Source organism: Gobio gobio (assembly GCF_949357685.1).
Source record: "Gobio gobio genome assembly, chromosome: 5".
NCBI lineage: Eukaryota > Metazoa > Chordata > Actinopteri > Cypriniformes > Gobionidae > Gobio > Gobio gobio.
The window spans coordinates 21,363,662-21,384,783 of record NC_137101.1 but is presented as its reverse complement, the minus strand read 5'-3'; the positions used below and the strand labels follow the sequence as shown (position 1 = coordinate 21,384,783).

Here is a 21,122-nt window from a genome sequence, read left to right as displayed (position 1 = left end):
GTATGTCCCAAAGCTTGCCTGCTTTTTCTGTGAAACTTTATATTAGGTGTCCCTAAATACTACTTACATCAAAACATAGGTATAATTTGCTTATTGCGTTAATATTGTAATGCAAAACACTTGTTCCTCTATTGAGGTGGGATACGGGTAAGGTTAGGGGTGTTATGGGTTTAAGGGTGGGCTAATGTGTAAGAGAAGGTTCAACTGATGTAATTACAGAAATTCATAATTACAACTGTAATTACACCCAGGTATTTTTTTAAAATATAAGTTCAATGTAAAAACAGGCACTGTATGAACACAATAAGTACTCATTCAAATGATTAATACATTGCAGTAAAATACATTTAATATAAAGTGGGACCACTTTTTCTTTACAAAAAGAGTACATACTTTTACAGCAAAGTAGGCAAATCAAATCAAGCCATCTAAAAAAAAAAAATTCCAGACAAGCAAATGGCATATGTGCATGAATGGGAAAATAAATGTTTATTTTAAACCACTAAATAGATTTCCATAAAATATGACAAAAGAAAATGCATATTTGTTGCCAGTGAGGTTTGGTCTTCATGCTTTTGTAATGTATCAGACATAGGATCAATGTGTTTTTATACGAGTCTTCATGTGGAAATACATGCATTATATAAAATCCTGAAAGAACAACTGACTGAAGAAAACAAAGAAAGGGATAAAATGTATTTTTGTTGTTTATTGTGTGTCACCTCTCTTAATGTTCAAAGTCTCATATTCAGAGGGTGGAGCTGAGAGCTGAAGAGAAGCATATGTGTCTGCGGCCTCATTCTGAGCCTGAAAACAAAAACACTCTCAAACATCATCATCATGATCCTATATCATGACTTACTATATCTAGGCCTTATAACAAGGAATACTCACCTTCTGCTTGGTGGACAATCTGTAAAGAAAGGATATTATGTTACTAATTATGCACCCTTTTTTTTCTTTGATTGGGCACCTGTTAAAGTTCTGACTCTCTTCCTATAAGACTGTGAGCCATCCATAATGGTCTAGTGGTGTAATTCTAGTTTGCATGCATGGGGGCGGTTTCAAATTTCAAATGCAATATACATTTTTATAACGAACCAAGCAAAACTGGATCTGAACTCGACTGCCAAAAGTTAAGTATTCTCTTTTCTCAAAACAAATGTTCATGTTTAATATCAGTTACATGCTAGCTTTATAGGGAGCAAAATCAGAAGTCAAATATGACTGGCAAGTAGGACTGGACGATTAACCAAAAACTAATCGAAACCGAAATTTAGAACTCTAACTGACGTAATTTTCCCATGTCGTTTATTTCGGTTTTCACGTGACTCCGCCCTGTCAGTCACATCAAGTGCAGTTTGCAGGCACACGAAAAGATGCAGGAGCAGTTATCTTTGTTTATAGATGCTCAGAATTACTATGGTAATTGCATGTTTTACACAGTTTATACACGTAAGTTAATCGCCGTTCTTATATGCGCTGATACACACACAGAGACGGCGCGCGCAAGCCCCGAAGCCAGATCACTGTGAAGTTTGTCAATTAAATGAGTTTAAAGGCTTGCCAGTTTGAACATTAAAGCGATTGGGCACTATTCAAGAACAACGTTATGGAAAACTTCTCCGTTCAGTGCTCATGAGCTTTTTTCTGTGACACAGAGAGCCGCGTTGTGTCTCAGACAACGCGCGCTAGATCACTTTCACTTGCGTCCTCACAAAGCTTTGTAATTTGTATGTGTTTTAAGGCTGCCAGTTTGAACATTGAAGCGATTTTAGACCATCTGATGTGTATTATGTTGAACTAACGTCTGATATACACACAAACACTCACAGACAGTAGCTCGCACATCGCGTGAAGATCGTGCGCAGAGAGGAGCGCAGAAACTCAATGTAAACGCTGCTGTGATTAAACTAAAGTAGCATAGATTTTAAAACCTTTGAACTAAGTACAAACCACAGCTTCATAATTAATAGAGACGGTGTGACTAATTCACACACACAATCACTCTATTAATGCATTCAAATAAATGTAATGTAGGCCTACTGTGCTTATTTATTTGTATCTGATGTACAACAAACAGAAATCTGCAAGATAGACAATAACTGCTGAAAGTGAACCGTTTTCTTCAAGTATTTAAAAATCACAAAGAAATATGCACTTTTTCATTAGAAAAAAATATCCCGCCTTTAATAGTAGAAAATATTTACAGCACGAACCTTATCAGTGAACTATGAGGGCAAAAAAAGGAAAGCAAAAAAAAAAAGAGCAAAATAATCATTCATTAATCGTAATCGAGGTAAAATGTTATTTTTGGTTCAAATCGTTACAGCCCTACTGGCAAGTGAATCAACTTCACTGTAAAAAATATATGATCAATAAGTTATGACAACATATGTTTTACATCGTTTTAACTAAGTAACAAAATAAGTTACGCAACTTTTTTTAAATAATTTATACTAGATACGACTCATTTTTAAGTCAGTTTAACGTAATTTAAGTTGAAATGACTTGAACATCCAAGTTGATTGTACTTAATTTCATGCTGCAACTTTTTTTTTTCAGTGTTGTGCAGTGACCCCCAAATTTTTTGGACAACTTAGTCAAACTTAAAAATGCCTAAATGTCAATTGCAATGCAGATACAAAATGACAAAGCGAGTGGCATCTGCAACCAAATGATGTAAGAGCTTTTCTCAGAGCTAACTTCTGTATACTGTATATTATTTTGGCTTAACTAGTGTCGAGTGGTTTTTAGTAGATGTGTGAACCAGAGTATTGCTTTCACATTAACACTTAGTGTACTGTCAAAATACGTTTCGTGTTTATTTAGAATTCTATATCTATTTTTAATCATTTAAATGCTACATTTATTTTTGTGAAATGTTTTGCTTGTCCTATTTTTGTAATAAATGCATCTTGGTTTGATATTTTTTGCTTAGATCTATTAATTTGTTTGAACATATATTGTGTAAAAATTCAACTCATACATAGCATGATTTGAATACATCATATTTCTAAATTACAAAAAACTTTTACTTAAAAAAGAGTAAAAGTATTATATTAAGATGTATAACCTCACGTCTATTAAAAATGTAAGGAAACATGTTATTACTTTTTACTGGAGTCATTATGTAAACCTTTGGTATATTTTTGGTTATTATTATTTTCAATAGTTGCTACTGTTCTTGGAATGAAGTATTTTCCTCCACATTACTGAATAAATCACTTTCATCTGCATGTTAGTAAAGCATCTGAGTTTATATACAGCAAAATCCATCAGCTCATTATCATACATTGAGTCTGTTCTGTGATCATCTTGTCTTCTCTCTAAGTAATGTATTATTGTTGTTCTGCTATGGTTCTTAATATGTGTAGTTCACGTACCGTACACAGATGCATGTAATGGCACAGAACATAATGACCATCACAGCTGCAACAGCAACTCCAGTCATCACAGAGGAAAGATTCACACCTAAAGAAGAATAAAGGAGTGTTTAGAAAAAACACTGATCACTGATTCAATTAAACAAGGGCTAGCGAGTCTTATCGTAATCTTTCAACAACAAAATAACAATGATGGCAGGAGCATGGGAACAATATGAAAAGTGAGAGATTAGCATTAGCATTAATGACTGATACTCTTACGGATTTTTTTCATTTACTAATCATCAGTTGACAGATCCTCAATTTCCCACAACCCTGCAGAGGATAAGCAATATGGAGAATTGATGGGATGAAATTTGTGTTCTATGGGATGAATCACAGAACTGAAACTCACGGTCAACAGGGGGAGGCAGTTGAAGCAGTTGACTTGCATTGCCATGAGTGTTGTTGCCGACACACTCCAGAGTGAATGTGTGTGTGAGTGACTGATGAAGAGTGATGGAGCTCCTCAAGCCTGTGCTGTTCAATCGCTCTTCACTGATGAACGGGTTTGAAAAGTTAGTGACAGGACGTCCAAACAGATGCCACCTCAGTTCAGGAGAGGGATTCCCATCAACCTCACAGAAACACACAGTTACATCCCCACTGACACAGCTGGACGAGGGAGAGATTTTAGGGGCATCTGAAAAAGAGAAAGAGAGAATGATGAGATACATATAGAATTATGGGCGTCTTATGGAAGAGAAAAGAACTGATGCCACAAAAACATCCTACACTGAACATGTAATGTGATGTTGTCCTGTGCTGTTTTGTTCTTGTCCTGTAGCTGGTAGGTTATAGTGCAGGTGAAAGCGACTCTGTGGTGACGGTGAGTAGCAGTGAAGTTCAGATCAGAGATGAGCTCCAGTTGTCTGCTGCTCTCACTGAGGGGGATTCTGGGAGTGGAGCTCCATGTGAGAGTTGGTGGAGGAGAGGAGCAGAGAGACTCAGCAGAGCAGCGCAGACTCACAGAGCTCCCCTCCAACACTTCCTGTTTATCCTCCAACACCTCCTGTTTATCCTCATACAGCTTCATTGTGGGTTTGGGGGGAGACTCTGAAACAAATAAATATGTAGATATATGTAGACATTTCGATGTGGCATACATGTTTACAATTTGTCATGTACAATAATCTTACCATAAACTTCTATCTGAACACGTTTTTGAGTAAAAGTCCATTTCAATCCACCTTCACCCTCAATCCTAAAGTAATAAAAACTACTGTAATTTGATCTAACATCATAAAAGACGGTGGTACAGTTCTTCTTGTGTAATTTTCCAGTTATGTTTCCCTTAATAATTGAGTTTATGGCAGAGTTGAAAACTATTTTCTCATGCTCAGTCCCATTTTTATACCAACATCCTCTAGCACTCTTAGTGAGGTTTTTGTCATATTCATCGTGAATCTCAAATCTGCACTTTATGTTCACGCAGGATCCACTGAGAGCTTTAATCTTCTCTGGCAGACTGATGCTGAAATCTCTACAGCAAACACCTACAACACACACATGATGAAAAGCATTCAGACACAAGCAGAAACAAACACTGAAGCATCCAGACACACCAACACATTTCTGTTTTTATACAAAATGCTACAAAATTATTTTTTTCACCCATTACAAAACATTCATTTGCATTACGATTATTGTTAAAAAGGGTAAACATAAGCAGAACCGCAGCAGCAGTGAAATAAAATATTCAACAGCAATTTAATCTAAATTGTAATAATATTCTTTTAAAGAAATATTTCATGAGAAAAGAACTGATTTTCAACATTGGATAAATGTTCTTAAGTGTTTGTAAGTAAACTATATGAAGCACCATAGTTTCGGAATAATAGTTTAGCACTTGAATTCACGCTCTCATGCACGTCACACTTTTGTTGTTTAAAAACTAAATGTGAAGAAGAGAAAGGAAACCACACCTTGTAACAGAAAAGAGAAAATAATGATTTTATCTGCCTTATTCATCTCGTCATTAACAGAAACCCAGTCCTGTGAGGAAACACACATTAGTAAATCTGCACATCATAGAAATCATAAATTGAACCTGATCATAAACTGATCATTTTCGTAAATTATACTGAACAAACAGATATTTATGAAATCACTGTAAGTGTCCAATAAACTGAACAACACTTCTGAAGAAACATCTAAAGAAGAATAAGAGTTCAAGACTTGCCAGAGATGAGAAACATTTTGTTTTCCTAAATGCAGAAGGACACCAAGTTCTGTATTGTGGCGTCTGCCGATGATTTGAGACTGTGTAAAACTGAGTTGTGTGAGCATAATATAGACTGACAGCTAGAGAACAACTTCCTGTATCGGCACATACATTCTATTCACAGATTCACTATTCCTTGTACAAAGTGGAAGATCATATCATTAATTTAGTAAAATGATTATACATGTTTTGAACTTTAACACATATGCCTATTCAGTTGCCGTCATTTTCAGTATTAAAAAATAAATGTGACACCTTGTATCAGTTTCCTGCTCAGAATTCATATAGGCCTACTAAGAAGAGCTTAAGTTTTTCTTTGAACCAAAAGCATCTGATAAAGTGTAATCACATCACATTTATGCAGAAAAGGGAAATGGTATTTAAAGAATCTGCATTGCCATATTAACTCATCAGCAGCAGCCTTTTAAAATTCAAAAAGTGGTGAAAAAAGTGCATTGATGATCTAAGAAAAATTTTCAGTGCTCTGCTGTTTGGAGTCAGTAGGACATAGAGATGCCCCGTTCTGATTGGATTTCAAACTGTCTCCACTTGTTGCAATACAACTTTCCCTGAGATCTGCTACTGTACATCACTGCTCTGTACCGGTGATTTATTGACAGAATTCACACACGCTGCTGACTGAACATGGATGGTTTGCAACAAAGTAGCATTCTTTCAGCATTTTGATTTTAGATGTACAGTATTTAAAATATGGTGCTCAGATGAGTAAATGCAACACTGTGCTGTGACATTTCTCCATATATGGACTTTTGAAAAATAATTGACTTCTTATAAGCATTTATTTATGGTTATCATCTTTAAAGGCCCACTGAAATCAAAATAAAGTGTTTTAGCTTTTAGTATGATTATCTTAGCCTTAAGGTTATGAATAAGCTGGTGTGTTCCATAATGACAAAATTTGCATTTTGGAGATATAAGCATTCAAAACTTACAGTCTCTCACTTCCGTTAAAGCGAATCACAGATTTTGATTACATCATCGCAGACTTCACCTTCTCGTCAAATCTTCTGTCCAATCAAATGCACTCTAGAATCTGAAGACCCGCCCCCTGCATTATAAATAGACCCTGAACTGTGTCTGAAAATGGTCAGCTGTTCACGCATTTACTATTTTCTACATGGTAAACGGCACATAGCGCACTATATATGCGATAGGTAACGATTCAGACAGTGTACATATGTATTCAATTGAGGCGAATGAAGTCTGGGTTCACGATAGTTTCACGCGCACCGCAGCAGCGCACACACATAGTCTAGACCAGAACCGTTGACTAGAGACACGAGAGCGCAGCGCAGATTATATGCGCGAGTCAGCGCAGACAACAAAACATATCGGACCCATTTAAATGCTGCACAGAAGCTGTATTTCAAGGAGATATGGAGGAGATTATGATGATAAACACCAACGGTTAGACTCGGAAGAAACTGGCTTTAAAAAAAACAGAAAGGCTCTAGTCAAACTGTGGTAATAACGGAACGCTATTGGCTGTTTCAAAAAAGGGGAGGAGCTGCTAACAGCTGGAGCCTTTTGAGGGGAAATTACGTCAACACATTGAATAATGCTGCGCGTTCCAAGGCACTTCAGTGGGCCTTTAATAACAGAAAACTAAGGCCTGAATCATGGTAAAAAGCACTGCAGTAGACTATCAAAAAAAGTATAAAAACTGTTTATTCTTATACAAAAAACCCCACAAATAACAGACTTGCTTAGTAAAAACATACGTGACACGGATCCAAATGTAGGGGAAATTTAATAAAAAAAATTAAATAATCCAAAACCAGAAACACAAAAGAAAACACGGGTATCAGAGAACAGGAAACACCATACACCTGCATGACAACAAACAACGATCGACAGAACAACTGAAGCACTGGGGTATATATACACACACACACAAGGGGAACAAGATTAACAAGATAACAAGGGGAGTGGTAAATGGAAAACACCTGGGAAGACTAATCGGCATGAAAAACTACAAAACTCCCCAGGAACAGGACATGGAAAAGAACACAGAACCTAGGCACAAATAAACTTCAACATAAAAGTCCCAAGTGCAAGACACAAATGTGACATTACTCCCCCCAGAACCAGTAATGGAGGGAGGTGAAGTGGCGGCGGAACAGGGGGAGGGATGGAGGGTCAGGAGCGGACACTGGAAGCGGGATGGGACCTGGGGCGGATCGGATGGCCTAGGTGGAACAGTCTGGTCCGGTGGCTTGGGTGGCAAAGGCTGTTCAGGTGGCTTGGGTGGCACAGGCCGATCAGGTGGCCAGTCTGACCCAGACGTACACAGATGAGTAGTTGGCTTTTGCTGACAGCAGGTCGCTGGGCTTGGATACAGACTGATCGCTGGGCTTGTGCTAACTGCAGAGCACTGGGTTGGGATGCTGCGCACGGGCCGGAGCCCTCTCTGCGCCCTGCGCACGGGCCGGAGCCCTCTCTGCGCCCTGCGCACGGGCCGGAGCGCTCTCTGGACGCTGGTCGGAGACAGGGAACGTCGCTGGGCTCTGTACAGAGACAGGGGCCGTGGCTGGGCTCTGGACAGTGACAGGGGACGTGGCTGGGCTCTGGTCGGAGACAGGGGACGTGGCTGGGCTCTGGTCGGAGACAGGGGACGTGGCTGGGCTCTGGATGGAGACAGGAGACGTGGCTGGGCTCTTGGCACGGGTTGAAGGCGCAGATGCAGTGTCCATCCCTGCTGAAATCCCCACCGCCAGGATAACAGCGGCGCAGTGTTCTCTAGACTCGATGCCAGTCTCCCGTACCTATGGACTGCCTCAAAGTCTTCCTCCACGAAGGCCATGGCCCCCGTGATCTCCGACCTGGTGACCCCTGCCACCAATGCTGAGCCGCATAGCTGTAGTGCCAGAGCAGCGTAACACTCAAAAAAAGTCCAGTCCTGTTCCCACCACGGCATCCATGACCGGAGTGGCTCAGCCAATCCCCTCCAGAACATCGCCATCTGGCTCTCCTCGCCCATCCTTGTTAGGCGAGCCAACCTGATAAACTCAAGAACATAGTTCTCTGTGCTGAGCTCTCCCTGGTGAAAGTGTTTTAATTCCCCCGCTGGATCCATAATGGGTCGGTCGATCTGTCACGGAACTGAGAAAACACAGACAGCAGGCAGAGAAGTAGGATCCAAATGCAGGGGAAATTTAATTTAAAAAAATTATCAAAAACCAGGAACAAAGTAACACTGATGAAAAAAACACAAACGAAAACACGGATAACAGAGAACAGGAAACAGCATACACCTGCATGATGTAATGGCAAAAATTAATTAATTGACATCACTAATAAGAAACAAACCATAATCCAATTGTCTTTATAAAGATTTATTTTCCTTGCAAGGAAGAGCCACGGTCAAACGCAGCCGCTCGAGGCTACCTTGAGTGTGAACTGGAGACACAAAGAAGCCACAAGCTTCTTATACCCCCAATGTCTAAATAACCCCCTCAGTAATTTCCCATACATCTGGCGAAACCCACTGAAGCTGAAACTCAATGGTCCTTCATCTGTAACAACAGACAGAGTATCACCTACTCCTAATCAGCATATCTATTCAAACGCATAGATGCTAGTCAGGAACTCCAATTCCAAGAGCCATAAAAGATAAAAGGGACAATGTATGGCCTCCACAGGTGGGGCCTCTTTGATCTGACTCATTTAAAACACAAAAGAGAAAACAGGTCTGGAAGATAAAATCTTCTGTGATTAAATTTTTCCCCAACAATAGATACAATTTACAGGTTATGGTCATATAATTAGAATATCATCAAAAAGTTGATTTATTTCACTAATTACATTCAAAAAGTGACACTTGTATATTATATTCATTCATTACACACAGACTGATATATTTAAAATGTTTATTTCTTTCAATTTTGATGATTATAACTGACAACTAAGGAAAATCCCAAATTCAGTATCTCAGAAAATTAGAATATTGTGATATGGTTCAATATTGAAGACACCGGGTGCCACAATCTAATCAGCTAATTAACTCAAAACACCTGCAAAGGCTTTTAAATGGTCTCTCAGTCTAGTTCTTCAGGCTACACAATCATGGGGAAGACTGCTGACTTAACAGTTGTCCAAAAGACGACCATTGACACCTTGCACTAGGAGGGCAAGACACAAAAGGTAATTGCAAAAGAAGCTGGCTGTTCACAGAGCTCTGTGACCAATCACATTAATAGAGAGGAGAAGGAAAGGAAAAGATCTGGTAGAAAAAAGTGTACAAACAATAGGGATAACCGCACCCTGGAGAGGATTGTGAAACAAAACCCATTCAAAAATGTGGGGGAGATTCACAAAGAGTGGACTGCAGCTGGAGTCAGTGCTTCAAGAACCACTATGCACAGACGTATGCAAGACATGGGTTTCAGCTGTCGCATTCCTTGTGTCAAGCCACTCTTGAACAACAGACAGCGTCAGAAGACAAAAAGGACTGGACTGCTGCTGAGTGGTCCAAAGTTATGTTCTCTGATGAAAGTAAATTTTGCATTTCCTTTGGAAATCAGGGTCCCAGAGTCTGGAGGGAGAGAGGAGAGGCACACAATCCACTTTGCTTGAGGTCCAGTGTAAAGTTTCCACAGTCAGTGATGGTTTGGGGTGCCATGTCATCTGCTGGTGTTGGTCCACTGTGTTTTCTGAGGTCCAAGGTCAACGCAGCCGTATACCAGGAAGTTTTAGAGCCCTGCTGACCAACTTTATGGAGATGCAGATTTCATTTTCCAACAGGACTTGGCACCTGCACACAGTGCCAAAGCAACCAGTACCTGGTTTAAGGACCATGGTATCCCTGTTCTTAATTGGCCAGCAAACTCGCCTGACATTAACCCCATAGAAAATCTATGGGGTATTGTGAAGAGGAAGATGCGATATGCCAGACCCAACAATGCAGAAGAGCTGAAGGCCACTATCAGAGCAACCTGGGCTCTCATAACACCTGAGCAGTGCCACAGACTGATCGACTCCATGCCACATTGCTGCAGTAATTCAGGAAAAAGGAGCCCCAACTAAGTATTGAGTGCAGTACAGACTCATACTTTTCATGTTCATACTTTTCAGTTGCCCAAGATTTCTAAAAATTCTTTCTTTGTATTGGTCTTAAGTAATATTCAAATTTTTAATTTTTAATATTCAAATATTTGGGATTTTCTTTAGTTGTCAGTTATAATCATCAAAATTAAAAGAAATAAACATTTATAATATATCAGTCTGTGTGTAATGAATGAATATACAAGTTTCACTTTTTGAATGGAATTAGTGAAATAAATCAACTTTTTGACGATATTCTAATTATATGACCAGCACCTGTATTTTTACTCCCTCGTTGAGACTCTTAATTATTTTGAACACAAACTATTGGCAAAAGTGAATTCCCCTTTTATGAGGCTCTCTTATTGTATAAAAAACTAAGGCAGGCCAGTTACAAGCATGAAGGGGTTTGTTTGTGTTTTGACTGTTTATTTTTTGATTTCTGAGTCCTTCATCCCTTGCCTCACCTGACAATAAGTAACATTAAAAATATAATTTGTTTTATACATAAAATCTATACTAAGACTCTACGACATTTGTCAGTGATAGTGATTTGTCAGATATATAATTTTAACATATATAACGTGGAATAGAGATATGTGTCAATATATGGAATTTCTGATAGCTGTGCACATATGTGCATTTATGTTTTTACTCTATATGAGCATATTAGGATATTTCATATATGAGACATATGTCAAAATATGCATTATACTTAGCTACATAATGTTAGGGGTGCTGGGATGAAAAAGGGACCCAAGAGCAGATTAGCAGTTTGCTAAATTTATTGATCAAAGTCCAAAGGGAAAACAAAACAAAACACAAAAATAACAGACAGCCGAGCTGCCAAGCAAATGGGCGGAGCAGAGGCAAAATCCAAGGGGCAGTCAGGAGTAAAGCCAGAAGTCATTTCTGCAACAATCCCTAAGGAAAGTTGAAAAGGGAGACGGACCAGGCAGGGGTCAAAACCAGAGGGAGATCACAGTCCCAGGGGCAGAGCAAAGGCAACAGTCCAAAACAAAAGCAGAAGTCAAGAAACCAGGTAAGTGATCCAAAACAGGACTGCGTACAGGAACTGGGCAAATCAAAGAAGAAAAAACAAGATTAAATAAACAAACAGGGCATGTAAACTAGGCACAACTAGAACAAGAAAGTATTTTGAGCAGTTGTGAAACAGACATAACACTGACAGAAAAGCAAAGAAAGAGAAGCATAAGTAGTGGATAAAATCAATGCAAAATGAGAGACAGGTGTGTGTGAGGAGAGCTGGAGCACTAATTAGAATGAGGTGCAGCTGTGATGGCAGAGTGAGTGGAACTGACAACCTAAGACACAAACACAACAGAAAAGCTGATGATCAAACCAGAGTCCTGACATATAAACATATATAATATATGGGATTGTTCCAATTGCTAATAGGTTTCCTATATGTTTTTACTTTATATATTGCATATATTGATATTTCATATAGGCTATACACATATATTACATTTCCGTATTGGTGCGGTGAATATGGTGCACAACGCATTCACACACCCGTATAAAAAATGTGAAGAAATGTGAAAATGTGTGCAACATTTTGCACATCCGCAAATTAATATGTAAATCCATGCAATGAGAGTTGCACACCTGTAGAATATTTGGTCACAAATGCATTACTTTTCTTGGATATTTTTCTAACACAATCACACAATTACAACTGCTTGAATCTGCTGCTACGAGTTTCAAACGCAGTTTTTTCACCTTCAAATGACAAATTCCGTGTGCTCTCACTTTTGCACCATATAGGCCTACTACGTGAAATGTGGAGCAAAAGTGATTTGTGCATCTGTGAGGCAGCGGCAGGCCCTGTTCAGAGAGCAGAGAATTTCAGCCAATCAGAACACGTGTTCAGTTGTTGTGCACCAAAAATACCTTCATACCTTTGACCCCTCTATTTTGACAGAGGGAGCGAGTCTACTCAATAGGTACACTTCATACTTAACTTCACACTTAATAAAAAAAAAAAAAAAAAAAAAAAAAAAAAATAGGTACACTTCATGCAGATCCATAGACCACAATGCAACATGATTCTAAAGTCACAGCAGATCGCGCTTAATTTACCCCCACCCCACACAACTCTGGAGTTATTTAACCACATTATACTTGTAGCTACCTTTAGCTTATTGTTATAGTTTTATTGCACCTCAGTCGCACTTAAAAATGTCTAATTGTCCAAATGACAAAGCAAGTGGCATCTGCAAACAAATGATGTAAGAGCTTTTCTCAGAATTAAATTCTCTATTCTGTGCCTTGTTCATATGCCAAACTTGGTCAAAGTGTTTTTAGCAGATGTGTGAAATCAGTTCCGCTCAAGTTCACACAAATATCCTTGCAGAGTAAACATGATCAACACCTCACATAAACGCTTGAGAGCCACAAAGTTTCAAAAAACTTTGTGTTCATTTTGAATTGTATATTAGTTTTTTTTTTTTATATATATATTTTAAAATGTATTTTATTTGTTGCAGAAAACAGAAAATAATTATTTTCTTTGCTGTGTCAGTAACACAATATACTGGATCTTCCTGTATCATGAACACTCTAAAAAAAAATTGTGCTATATGGCACAAAGTGGTTCTTGGCTCGTAATCATAGGGGAACCTTATGCCATAGCACCAATCTTGGTGCTTCAGTGGTTCTTCAACAGTTCTTCCGCGGGTTCTTCACCGGTTCTTTGGCTGAGGTGCTATATATAGCACCACTGACTGAAGTGCTATAGCACCGCTACCATATACAGAACATGTTAAAGGGTTAGTTCACCCAAAAATGAAATTTCTTCCATTAATGACTCACCCCAATGTTGTTCCACACCCGTAAGACCTCCGTTCATCCTCGGAACACAGTTTAAGATATTTTAGATTTAGTCCGAGGGCTTTCAGTCCTTTGAATGTAAGTGTATGCACACTTTGCTGTCCACGTCCAGAAAGGTAATGAAAACATCATCAAAGTTGTCCATATGTGACATCATTTGGTTAGTTAGACTCTTTTGAAGCGTCGACAATACATTTTGGTCCAAAAATAACAAAAACTAAAACTTTATTAAGCATTGTCTTCTCTTCCGGTTTTGTTTGAATCCGCGTTCACGACGCCACAGTGACGCTGCTGACGTAAGACGCTGTGACGTGTTATCTGGTGCGATAGCAGATACCAACTTTCCCTTCCAAGACACTCCCTTCTAAACACCTTTAAATCTCCCGCGGACCGTCTAAGCTCCGGAAGGACCAAACGGAGAGAGTGCTTCAGCGCACAACACTCTGAGAAACGCCAACGCACGCATCTTGCTTTACACAACACAAAGAAACCATGCAAGTATCAATTCTATCGAAATTTAGATGCGTTTTAAGATTGTACCCCTGTTGGTGATATGGTTCTTGCTGGCTCTAGTGGTTATGTTCGGGAAGGTGTCGGATCGGACACGATCATGCCCTTCTTCCTTTCCCTTCTCCTCATCCTCCTTCTTTACTTTCCATTATTCTGTATATACATGTATCATTAATTTAGCCATATGTAATCATAGCATCAATCATTATTAAAACGTCTTGGTTACGTATGTAACCCTCGTTCCCTGAAGGAGGGAATGGAGACGTACGTCGGAACTGACCGACGAATTGGGATCTGTCTTCAGAGACCAGTCTACTTCGAGTGTATTAGAAACGAGCCAATTGTATTGGCATGCGGTCCACGCACCGCCCCGCACCGCGGGTATAAACACGGAAGTGGAGTACCGCATATTGCTTTTCCAACTGAGGAGCCGAATAAGTGACTCGGCCCTTCAGCGGAAGCACAGCACCTGGCGACGGGACGTACGTCTCCGTTCCCTCCTTCAGGGAACGAGGGTTACATACGTAACCGAGACGTTCCCTTTCAGTCGGTCGCGTTCGACGTACGTCGGAACTGACCGACGAATTGGGATCCCTGCCAACACGCCAGAGATGCTGGCCCTTCCAGCGCCCTGCCTGAGCTCAGTGGACCACTCCTATGTTGGAGTGGGAGTCAGGGCTCCCGGCAGGGAAGGTCAGTCACTGCTGTTCCTGCAAGACCCACTCTGCGTGACTACTGGATAACGCTGGGAAGCGTGCCAGTCTCAGGGAGATGGAACGCTGCGGAGCCACGTCCTCCAAGGGAGGAGAGGTGGAATACTCATAAGGACTAACCTATCAGGGTAGTGCAACATATGGCAGTCTCTGGGGTGGATCCAACCTGGTCCCAGGGGGGAAAGAACACACCCAGAGACGACAGAGTGGGGCTCTGTCAAGGGAAAGACACGGGGCTAGCCGAGTAGGGTAGCAGGTACCGTGGAAATACACATATGGGGTCGCCGTGAGGGGACCAACACATATGGAACCCAGCCTACACACACGTTCCACAAGCATACGGGTGCAGGCCTGGCGTCAGACGGCCGCAACGTCTGACACCGAAGGGGTGACGGAGGAGCTCGACAGGGTTCACCATTTCTGGGGAACACAACTGGAGAAGATAACGCACAAATCCAGCCATAGGCGGGAGTGGCGTAGCAAGCCGACACAGGAACGGGCACTTCACGTCTACCGGCCGTTGGAGGCGAGTACACGGGAAGAAACCGGCTCCACACGGAGGCTATAGAATCTAGCGAACGTGTTAGGTGTCGCCCAGCCCGCAGCTCTACAGATGTCTGTCAGCGAGGCGCCTTGAGCAAGCGCCCAGGAGGTGGCAACACTCCTTGTGGAGTGCGCTCGCAACCCGAACGGGCAAGGCACGTCTTGCGATTGGTACGCTAAAGATGATAGCATCCACTATCCAGTGGGCTAACCTCTGCTTGGAGACAGCCTTTCCCTTCTGCTGCCTCCATAACAGACGAAGAGCTGCTCTGAGGTCCCAAAGCTTTGTGTCCGGTCAACGTAAGCGCGAAGAGCGCGGACGGGACATAACAAAGCCAGGGCTGGGTCTGCCTCCTCCGAGGGCAGCGCTTGCAGGTTCACCACCTGGTCCCGAAAGGGAGTGGTAGGAACCTTGGGCACGTATCCGGGCCGGGGTCTCAGGATGACGTGAGAGTTACCGGGCCCGAATTCTAGGCACGATTCGTAGACCGAAGCGCATGCAGGTCCCCCACCCTCTTGATTGAGGCCAATGCAGTCAGGAGTACCGTCTTCATAGACAGGATTTTTAACTCAACGGACTACAAAGGCTCAAAAGGAGGGCCCTGAAGTGCTCTGAGCACCAGGGCTAAGTCCCAAGAGGGTAGCGAGATAGAACGAGGAGGATTTAGTCTCCTCGCACCTCTGAGGAACCTGACGATTAAGTCGTGCTTCCCTAAGGTTTTACCTTCAACTACATCGTGATACGCCGCTATTGCTGCGACGTACACTTTCAGGGTGGAGGGAGACAGCCTTCGCTCCGACCCATCTTGTAGGAAAGAAAGCACAACATTAATCGAACACTTCCGGGGGTCTTCTGGCTAGAAGAACACCCCTCAACGAACAGGTTCCACTTCAGGGCATAGAGGCGCCTCGTAGAGGGGGCTCTAGCTGAAGTGATGGTGTCTACCACTGCCTGTGGCAGGCCACCTAGAACCTCCGCGTCCCGTCCAGGGACCAGACATGGAGTTTCCAGAGGTCTGGACGCAGGTGCCATAGAGTGCCCCCTCCCTGAGAAAGAAGGTCCTTCCTCAGGGGAATCGGCCAGGGTGGGGCTGTCGCGAGGAGTGTAAGTTCGGGGAACCAGGTCCGGTTGGGCCAGTAGGGCGCAACTAGCAAGACCTGCTCCTCGTCCTCCCTGACCTTGCACAGAGTCTGTGCTAGAAGGCTCACTGGGGGAAACGCATATTTGCGTAGGTCCCGGGGCCAGCTGTGCGCCAGTGCATCTGTGCCGAGGGTACCCCCGTTCAGGGAATAGTACCACTGGCAATGGGACGAGTCCGGAGTGGCAAACAGGTCTACCTGTGCGGCTCCGAAAAGGTCCCATATCAGCTGGACGCTCCGGGGGTGGAGTCGCCACTCTCCCGGAAGTGGACACTGACGAGAGAGCTTGTCGGCTGTCTGGTTCAGCACACCTGGGATGTGAATGGCACGAAGCGACCTCAGATGCTTCTGACTCCACAGGAGGAGGTGGCGGGCGAGTTGGAGCATGCGACGGGAGAGCAGACCACCCTGACGGTTGATGTACGCAACGGCCGGAGTGCTGTCCGTGCGGACCAGTACGTGTTTGTGCTGAAGCAGCTTCTTGAAGCGACTTAGCGCAAGACGTACTGCCATTAACTCCAGGCAATTGATATGCCAATGCAGCTGGGGCCCCGTCCACAGACCCGAGACTGCATGCCCATTGTACGTGGCCCCCCAACCCGTGGCTGAGGCATCTGTGAATACCACAACATGCCTGGACACCTGTCTTAAGGGCACTCCGGCCCGTAAGAACGAGGGGTCGGACCAAGGGTTGAAGGTTTGGCGACAGTACGGGGTAACTGGGACCCGATACTGGCCGCTCTGCCACGCCCACCTCGGGACTCGGTCGTGTAGCCAGCGCTCTCTGAAGCGGTCTCATATGAAGTAATCCGAGCGGCGTTACCACGGCTGCAGATGCCATATGCCCCAGGAGCCTCTGAAAGAATTTCAGTGGGACCGCCGTCCTGCTCTTGAATGTATTCAAGCCGTTCAACACTGACTGGACTCGTTCCTGTGTGAGGCGCGCTGTCCGATTGACCGAATCCAGCTCCATGCCGACATAAGAGATCCTCTGCGTGGGACAGAGTTTGCTCTTCTCTCGGTTGACCCGAAGGCCCAACAGGCTGAGGTGACGGAGCACCAGGTCCCTGTGTTCGCACAACTGCTCCCGAGACTGGGCGAGTATAAACCAGTCGTCGAGATAGTTGAGAATGCGAACGCCGCGTTCTCGGAGTGGAACAATGGCTGCCTCCACGACTTTCGTAAAGACGCGGGGCGACAGGGACAGCCCGAAGGGCAAGACTTTGTACTGATATGCCTTCCCCTCGAACGCAAAGCAAAAGAACGGTCTGTGTCGAGGGAGAATAGAGACATGAAAATACGCGTCCTTCAGGTCGATCGCTGCAAACCAATCTTGGGGACGGATGCATTCGAAAATGCATTTCTGCGTTAGCATTCTGAACGGAAGCTTGTGCAGGGCCCGTTTCAGAACACGCAGGTCCAAGATTGGCCGTAACCCACCGCCTTTCTTGGGTACAATGAAGTAGGGGCTGTAGAACCCCGACTTCATATCGGCTGGAGGAACCGGCTAGACCGCGTCTTTCGCGGTAGGGCATCGATCTCTGACCGCAAGACATGGGCATCACTGCTCCTCACGGAGGTGAAGAGGATGCCCTTGTGCTTGGGAGGCCGGTATGCGAACTGAGTCGCGTAGCCGAGTCTGATAGTACGGATGAGCCAGCGAGACGGTCTGGGGGCTCTCTTAGCCAGGCCCCCAGAAGCCGTGCAAGCGGGACCAATGGCACCAGAGACGTACCCGGGGTGGGGCAGCGAGGTGGAACGCTCAGACCCAACCCGGACGGCCCGGAGGCGACCCGGAGTGGGTCTGATCGTTCCAGGGTGGGGCAGTGTGTGGGAGAGAAGGCCCGGGGGCGTCCTCTAGCCTCACACCACCCCCTGGCGAAGAAGAGAGGGGAAGCCAGGAGTGGCAAGGCCCGGGGGCGTCGCACACAGCCGGCTTGAGCCTCTCTGGGCCCAGGGACAAAGGAAACTGCTCTGAGAACGTGGGTACTGCTGGACTCCGGAGAGCCAGCGGCAGGACCGAAACCGAAAAATATATTCTCCCCCCGGTCCTCCTCCGGGGGAGGGAGGGGTGCGGACACCGACTCCCTGAGCAGTTCCCCTCTTGCTGGGCTGCCCGTTTCAGGGCCGCTTGCCCTTGTGCTTGCCAGCGGACTTTGCGGGACCCTGGACGGGTTGGGCGCCTCCCTTGCGCCCGGCCACCTGCTGCCTGGGTGGAGGCTGCTGCTTGGCTTATCAGGGGCGGAGGCGGACGCAGGGAGACACCCTCGGCGACAAGCAGATGGAGGTGCTGCGGACAACGACTGGGTGGAGGTAGCAGCTGGTCGTCGTGGCAGGAAGTTTTTTTTTTTTTTTTTTTATTAATATTTTTTACCTCCACCTGCTTCTGGGCCACCAAGAACTGCTGGGCACAGTTCTCGATGACGTCGCCGAAGAGGCCAGCCTGACAGACAGGGGCGTTGAGGAACCGAACTTTGTCGGGCTCACGCATATCTGCCAGGTTAGCCCCAGCTTTCTGGACCACTAGTGTGGACATCGCCTGACCCAGGGAGCGTGCAGTGACTTTCGTCACCCGGAGGGCGAGGTCCATCACAACACGCAGTTCCTGCATAACCCCTGGGTCGGGACTACCCTCGTGCATGCAGGACAGAGGGCAGTGAGAGAGGGAAAAAACTTAAACATTATGGCCCTTTTGGCGTTCCATATTTTGGCACCAAATAGTTCCACACTGCTAAGTTTTTCCAATGCACATCCGGGCAGCCACCCCAGAAAGCATGGCTGTCAACTCTGAATCTGATTCAGCATGAGCACACTATTATAGTGGGAATCTCAGCATCATCATTTCCAGCGCATAACAGCCCTCTCTCCGATGCAGCAATTGACATCTGTCCTCCGCCAGAGCCCCAAATGAAACGCTAGGTCCCCCCTTTTTTCAAAAAAGGACCAGCAATCCCATCCGTAAGCTACCAGCAGGCATGTGAGACAATGAGCGTGGCCGTCCGACTTGACGGCACATGGCGCGCTGAACACTCAAGCCTCCAAGAAGAGGCACGGTGAACAAAGCGCCGACGTGGTCATGTTCTCATAAGGGAACATGAACCACCCACAAACAAAGTCTCAGCATGCTTGTGATGCGATAGAGGAGTGGGGGCCCACGGGGAATGTACCCGGCGGGGAAGCCCCACTATAATCCTCAGGCCACCAAGACTTATTAGCCAAAGTAGACCTTTTCCGGTGCACCAGAAAAGGAACTAGATCGGGGAATAAGCAATGGGACTCAACCCCGTTTGAGGTATCACAGTCTCGACCGCGCACCAGAGGACCGAGTGACGTGCTGGGTTGCCGTGGCAACCCCCGCTGTCAGCCGGCGCCAGACGGCACACGGTGCGCTGAACCCTCGAGCCCGAACAACGCGCCGACGTGACCACGTTCTCCTGGGAGAACGCGGATCACCCACGAACGCAATCTCACATGTTTATATGCGAGAGAGATCGTGGCCGTCAAATGAGGACAGGAAACAACCGCATCCAGAAACACACGGTTTGAATGACATCTTGAAAAAGACGCAGGGTCAAACCGTGTTGCTCTTTTTAGAAGGAAATGCTCTTTTAGAAGTGCTGAAGCGCTCAGGGAGATGACCGCGGCTCACAGCAGTCCGATTGCAAGCCTGCATGTGAGCACTCAAGAACGGAAACGCTCAGCCAACCAACACAGGAACAAGTGTATGTTGCAGCGGCCGCTCGCTGACTCGCGCCGTCACACCAGCACCCAGGTAAGAGAGCGATCCTCCTCGAGACTCGTTTAAACACTCTTCGCAGAAACAGCTTGATACAGCAAACCGTTCGGCTCCGAAGTTAAAAAAGCAATATGCGGTACTCCACTTCCGTGTTTATACCCGCGGTGCGGGGCGGTGCGTGGACCGCATGCCAATACAATTGGCTAGTTTCTAATACACTCGAAGTAGACTGGTCTCTGAAGCCACATCCCAATTCGTCGGTCAGTTCCGACGTACGTCGAACGTGACCAACTGAAAGGGAACCATGGTATCCACGTTTTGATTGTCATTGTTGTTGCTCACAAAACACAAGTCCCTTTAATGTCAGATCTAAGCTACGAGCTCTTTTAAGCATCATTGAATGCTTTAATTAATACCATAACTCGGAAAGTTTGTCCTTTGTGGCCAGAGGGATAAACTTCCCGAAAATTGGGTAGGAAGCATAGACCTTGTGAGTGGATAAAGGATTACTGCTCGTTCGTTAAACGGAACGGAGAGGAATTTTGAATCAACTCCCTAGAGGTTATTCTGTGATTATTTATAATTGCTATAAATTGTTGTTAACCAGATATATTATATATTGCATAAATACCTAGGTTAGGTATTCCCCTTTTTGGGTGATTTTGGAGATTTATGATTAGATTATAACCCGTTATGATTAATCATAAATCCCTAAATATTAATACCCATAATTCCCTATTGAGCTAAATTTAATTTAATAATATGTAACCCTAAGACGCTACAACATTCACGCTGAGAATCGAATCATTCTCACTATAAATTGCCCCCAAAAGTGGATCTGTGATCGATATTGATTATAACATTTGGACTTGAGTTTCATGGCTCCACAATTTTGCAATATCAATACATAGAGG

At 44.2% G+C, this 21,122-nt stretch overlaps 1 protein-coding gene across 1 annotated transcript; it reads right to left on the bottom strand.

Annotated features, from left to right (window-relative positions):
• Positions 1-326: 326 nt before the first annotated feature.
• On the bottom strand, positions 327-5,683 carry LOC307126236 (myelin-associated glycoprotein-like). The gene is made up of 8 exons (XM_079816669.1): positions 5,608-5,683; positions 5,351-5,420; positions 4,565-4,921; positions 4,161-4,481; positions 3,781-4,068; positions 3,387-3,474; positions 895-913; positions 327-807 (listed from the first exon to the last, which is right to left on the bottom strand). The coding sequence occupies exons 2-8, from the start codon at positions 5,394-5,396 to the stop codon at positions 709-711; spliced, it is 1,218 nt and encodes a 405-aa protein (XP_079672795.1). The 5' UTR covers positions 5,397-5,420; positions 5,608-5,683; the 3' UTR covers positions 327-708.
• Positions 5,684-21,122: the final 15,439 nt, after the last annotated feature.

What these genes read in the sequence shown, in the direction of transcription:
- LOC307126236 (XM_079816669.1), bottom strand. Translation starts at nt 5,396, where the DNA reads ATGAATAAGGCAGATAAAATCATTATTTTCTCTTTTCTGTTACAAG. An exon ending in TTTCTCTTTTCTGTTACAAG is followed by an intron (nt 4,922 to 5,350) that starts GTGTGGTTTCCT and finishes TGTGTGTTGTAG; the next exon opens with GTGTTTGCTGTAGAGATTTC. An exon ending in TGTTCAGATAGAAGTTTATG is followed by an intron (nt 4,482 to 4,564) that starts GTAAGATTATTG and finishes TATTTGTTTCAG; the next exon opens with AGTCTCCCCCCAAACCCACA.